General features: G+C 39.7%; 1 protein-coding gene across 1 annotated transcript; it reads right to left on the bottom strand.

Annotated features, from left to right (window-relative positions):
- Positions 1–298: 298 nt before the first annotated feature.
- Positions 299–1,300, bottom strand: LOC118636339 (melanoma-associated antigen B18-like). The gene has a single exon (XM_036271435.1). The coding sequence runs from the start codon at positions 1,298–1,300 to the stop codon at positions 299–301; it is 1,002 nt and encodes a 333-aa protein (XP_036127328.1).
- Positions 1,301–5,576: the final 4,276 nt, after the last annotated feature.

A 5,576-nucleotide genomic window follows, 5' to 3' on the forward strand; every position in this document is an offset into this window, starting at 1 on the left:
GTGTTCCCTCCAAACCCACCCTGGCCATCTACTACTTAGAATGTTGACTGCTCTCTTTTTACACAAAGAAAACAATCTGCCTCAGATGTCAACATTTGAAATATAACCTAAAACAAATAAAAAGAATAAAAGGTAAAGTTCCAAGTTACCAATGTAAAATAGGAATACAAAGATGATATACACTTTCCAGCTCCATTCTGGTTCTTCACTATTAGAACATTGACACACCTATTCAAGGAAAAAGTTAAGAACTTGCCTCAGACTTCACTTAGTGTGAGAGGAGCTGTTGGCCAAGGCCCTAGGGTACATTTGCAGCAATACGAGCTCTGGCTGCAGCTCTGGCTTGGGCTCTGTCTTCCTCATCTCGCAAAGCCTCTTCATACCAGAGTGGGAAGGCACTGGGAACGGTATCATAGACCTTAGCTAAGAACTCCAGGACTTTCATCTTGCTGGTCTCAGCATGGGCTCTTGGGCCCCACAGGAATTCATAGCGTGGAGGATCAATGTCAGCCACCTGGCGGTACTCTAGGTACTTCAGTTGCACCAAATCTTCAGTGATGATCTTCTTGGGCTCCCCATAGATTAAGTGCTTCTTATCAGCATAGACACCCATCAAATTCAGCACTTCCCAGATGGCTTCCTCAGGGGCACAATTGTCATTCATAAAGATTACACCCAGAACAATCATCAGGAGGCCGGTTTTAGGCATGTTTTCTTCATTCATCGTTCCATCTAAGGTGAGGTCTAGCTTGCTGACAAGGGCATACCAGTGCTTGTTGGGATCCACTTCTTTCAAATCAATACCAAAGGCCAGCTCCATGTGCTCAGAGGCTCTTCTGAGGATCTCATTGAAATGAAGCTTGTACTTTTTTATAACAAATTTCAGCATATCTGCCTTTGTAATTGGCTCTTTACTTTGATACTTCTTCAGGAGAAACTGCACCAACAAAACGACCTTCTTGTTTAAAGGATCTCTGCGAAAGCCCTCTAAGGCTTTTGAGGATTCTGGGCTTTCTTCATCTTGTTTATTGGCACCTTCATTTGAATCAGTGCATGAGACAGCTACATCAGTATCACTGGTGCTATATGGGGTTTTCTGAGGCTCCTTATGAGTGCTAGGTGTCTCAGCAGCAGGCACATTCTGAGCACTGCCTTCAAGGAGGGGATAGGCAGAGGAGGAGGGCTCTCCTTCCTCTGCTGCAATAGCCTGAGCACCCTCCAGACCCTGGGTCTGGGCCTTAGCACGGGTCTGGTAGCGTTTTTCACGGGCACGGAGCTTACTCTTCTGACCTCGAGGCATGATGTCTCTGGTCACAGAGAGCAGGTAGGAGTTCAAACAATTAGGTTGATGAATAGGTCACCCTAGAAGACAGAAGAAGAAATGATGTGTACAGTCCCAGTACGGAGATTCTACCTTGTCTCTAAGAAAAGCCTCCTCTGTTGGTTTCCTTAAGGGCACTGTTTTAGGAAGCAAGACAGGGACAGAAGGGACTCTGGGGACCTCCTCTGTTCTGTGGGTGCTTGAGACCTGCAGTCTAACTCAGTATACTAAACTTTATTCCTGACCGGTCTTTTGACGACTCTTCCACTGTCTTGAGGCTGCCTCTTCAAGCCAACGCTTCCCATCCCACTCATTCCTTAGGTAGAAATGAAGGGGCATTAGGTCTAACAGCCACACTTGAACCATTTCAAGTGGACATGTGGGTGGAGTGGGGGAATCTCAGAGTAGGGTGGGGTCTGTAGGCTGTGGGGTTGCCTCAGTTCTGGGAGGAGTGTGTCTCTTTAATTCTAACAAGTGTTACTCACTTTGACACCTGTCCAATCTTGGGACTCCACCCTTTGCTGACGTGAGGCTATACCTCTTAGACCAAAGCCACAAGCTCTAGAGCTAGTACGGCAGAAATTAGGGAGAGCACTTCTGGCCATGCCCACCCAGGCTTTCTAGAATAACCACATGGGTAGGTTTTGGGGTTGGCACCCCCACTCTGTTCTGTGGACAGAGGAATCATGCAGAACTCACGCAGGGGTCTTTCCTGACTCCTGAAATGGCCTAGGACTTTTCTCTCTTGGGGACCTGAGTGAGCTGGCCTCAAGCCAAAGCTCTCATTTCTCTCTGAACTTCCAATAGGAAGTAAGCTGGAACCTGAGCCTAGCAGCCACACCTGGGACATCCCAAGAGTGACAGTAGGAGAGCTCTTTGTGACCTCCAACTTTGAGGTGGGCTCTATCCTCAGTGTCTTCCTTGATGACTTATAGGTGATTGCCTACCACTCATCTGTTTATGTGAGGCCAAACTTATAAGGTAAGGCACACATGTGTAAATAATTTAAGGATAATTGACATCTGTACAATATTATGTTCATCATGAATAAACATAATATATTGCTTTACTTGTGACTCCTTTTACTTAAGTCTATACAAAATATAGTTATATTTGCTTCCATAAAGATCATGTACAGTTTTGTTAGTTCTCTTTTTATGTATGTTTTTGATATTACTGCTATTTTGAATTATATCTTTTCCATTACACATTCTAATTAGCTATTTTTTTGTGTGGCAAGACTCCTGATATTGCTATAGTCATCTTCTATACCAGCTTCCTGAAGTTTCTAATACATTTGAATATTTGGCAGCCAATTTCTTTGGAATTTTTAATTAGGGAATTATATAATTGCTTTCTTTTCATTATTCATAACTTTTATTTTGTACTCCTGTGCATGGCTATTCACTGGCTATGCAATCCAGTTCAAGTTTGAACAGTAGAATTGGTACAGTACGTTCATGTCCTGTTGTGGACTTTATCGGAAATAGGTCTAACATTTCACATGTGTGTATGTTTGCTGTTGATTTTACTACATGGAAATTCCATTCTAATGTAAGTTTGCTAAAAGGTATTACCATGAAGTGGTGTTGAATTTTTATCAAAGGTTTTTTGTTTTTGTTTGTTTTTTCTTTATTTCCGCACATGATCAAATGCTTTTTCTTCTCTGTTAACATATGAATTTCAATAGTTTTTGTTGGCAAAACCACTTCAGAGGTGACGCTGCAGTTTCACTAAGAGATACACAATGTCTGTGGTTTTCTTTGTGGTGATTTTAGCAGTCAATAAGGATCACCACTTTCATCCGATAATTCATTAGGGACTAATGAATTGTAACTCTCCAATTCTGTCATTCCTTCTGAGATTATTACCTGAAATATATCTGTAGGTAGACCTGTTATCTTTCATTTTGTTTATATTTTCTTTTTAATTAAATTTATTGGGGTCACATTTATTAATAAAATTGTATAGGATTTAAGTGCACCCTTCTATGATACATCATCTGTATATTGCATTATATGCCCACCACCCAAAGTCAAATCTTCCATCACCATATATTTGACCCCCTTTACCCTAATCTGTCTCCACTCCTTCCCTTTGGTAACCACCATACTGTTGACTGTGTCTATGGATGTTTGTTTGTTTTCCTGTTTGTTCATTTGTTGCTTTCAGTCTTATATCTCACATAGGAGTGAAATCATATGGTTCCTGGCTTTCTCTGTCTGACTTATTTCATTTAGCATGATATTCTCAAGATCCATCCATGTGACAAATGGCAGTATTTCATCTTTTCTTATGGCTGAGTAGAATTCCATAGTGTATATGCACCACATCTTCCTTATTCAATCATCTATCAAATTACACTTTGTTTTTTTTCATGTCTTGGCCACCATGAAGAATGCTGCAATAAACATAGGAGCACATATATCTATGTGAATAAATGTATTCAAAATTTTCAGGTAGATATCCAGAAGAGGGGTTGCTGAGTCATATGGTAACTTTATTCTTATTTTTTGAGGAATCTCCATACTGCTTTGCATAGTGGTTGTATCAGTTTGCATTTTCACCAGCAGTGAATGAGGGTTTATTTTTCTCCACAACCTTCCCAACACATATGACTTGTCTTGTTGATAATAGCCATTCTAACAGGTGTGAGGTAGTATCTCTTGTAGTTTTGATTTGCATTTCCCTGATAGTTAGTGAAGTTAAACATCTTTTCATATATCTGTTGGCCATATGTATGTCTTCTTAGGAGGCCATGCCCATCTTTAATTGGATTATTTGATGTTGAATTTCATGAGTTCTGTATATATTTTAGATATTAACCCTTTGTTGGAGCTGTTGTTTACAAATATATTCTCTTATTCATTTGTTTGCTTTTTTGTTTTCTTGGTTCCTTTTGCTGTGCAGAAGCTTTTTAGTTTTATATAGTCCCATTCATTATATTACAAAGTGACAATAACCAAAACAGCATGATATTGGCAGAACAACAGACACAAAGATCAATGGAGCAGAACTGAGAGCCCAGATATAAATCCACATGTGTACGGGCAAATAATTTTTCACAAAGAAGCTGAAAACATACAACAGAGAAAATAAATCCTCTTCAATAAATGGTGCTGGGAAAATTGGGAAGCCATGTGAAAAGAACGAAACTAGACTACTGTTTTTCCTCATATATAAAAATTAATGCAAAGTGTATCGAAGATCTAAATATAAGACCTGAAACAAATTACATAGAAGAAAATATAGGTGCTAAACTTATGGACATTGATCATTTTTTTTTCTTGAGGTGAGCCTTACATTGCCCCATTTTATTGCCTAGAGAGATAGATATATAGATAGATCAAGAAATCTATGTCTCTCTTTGTCTAATCAATATCAGAAAGCTCTTTAGCTCAAAATTGTATTATATTTTATGTATATATTTTTTGTGTTAGCCAAGAGATAGATTTTATTCTAAAAACAATGAATAACATTGAAACTGAGACATTAAAACTTAAAATAAGAATTGTATGAACAAATGTGCATGCTAGAATATACTTCATTGCAGCATTGTGGATCAGTGTTCATCAGGATTGTGATATTACTTATCACAATCACAGTAATAAGGGAGGCCTAGGAGATATGTTGGAGAAAGTTGACATGTAAGAAATTGTCATGGAAGGAGTGTCTTTAGGATAAACACACACACACACTCATGTGTGTATACATATGCATATATACCTGTTACCAGAGGGATCAGGGTGTTAGATTCCCATGACACTTGTGGCTGTTGCAATATCTTTAGAAAATTAATTTTCTAAAACTCACAAGGGAGAATGAATGGTTTTTATCAGCATGGAGTTATGTTTCTGGGTTATAACATCTCAGTTCCTTTAACCCAGTCCTGGAAAAGGGGCAGCTATGGGTAAAGCAGAACTAGAAACAGGACCAGTATCCAGAGTGTCCATTCCATGATGAAACCGGGTCCAGATCAGCATCAGTCTAGCTTCACTCCATTAATCCATTATATGGAGTCCACACTACTCATGGCAAATGCAGGAGTCGCAAAAGGGCAGGAGGGTTGAACGAAAAGAGAGAGAGAAAGAAAGCTCTCCCTTGTCTAGGAGATTAAATATTCAGGTTTCATGCTTGCAGTGGCCACACCTATTCTGGCCACTGACTCCCTCCTAGGTGTGATGGACAGGTAGCCACCTTCCCACATCACTCAGACCTTACTGGGCATGTGTCTAAACTGCCTATGTTCAGTCCC

This window comes from Molossus molossus, unplaced genomic scaffold (genome assembly GCF_014108415.1).
Source record: "Molossus molossus isolate mMolMol1 unplaced genomic scaffold, mMolMol1.p scaffold_m16_p_2, whole genome shotgun sequence".
In the NCBI taxonomy this organism is placed as follows: Eukaryota; Metazoa; Chordata; class Mammalia; order Chiroptera; family Molossidae; genus Molossus; species Molossus molossus.

Coding starts and splice junctions, on each gene's coding strand:
- LOC118636339 (XM_036271435.1), bottom strand. CDS start 1,300: ATGCCTCGAGGTCAGAAGAGTAAGCTCCGTGCCCGTGAAAAACGCTAC.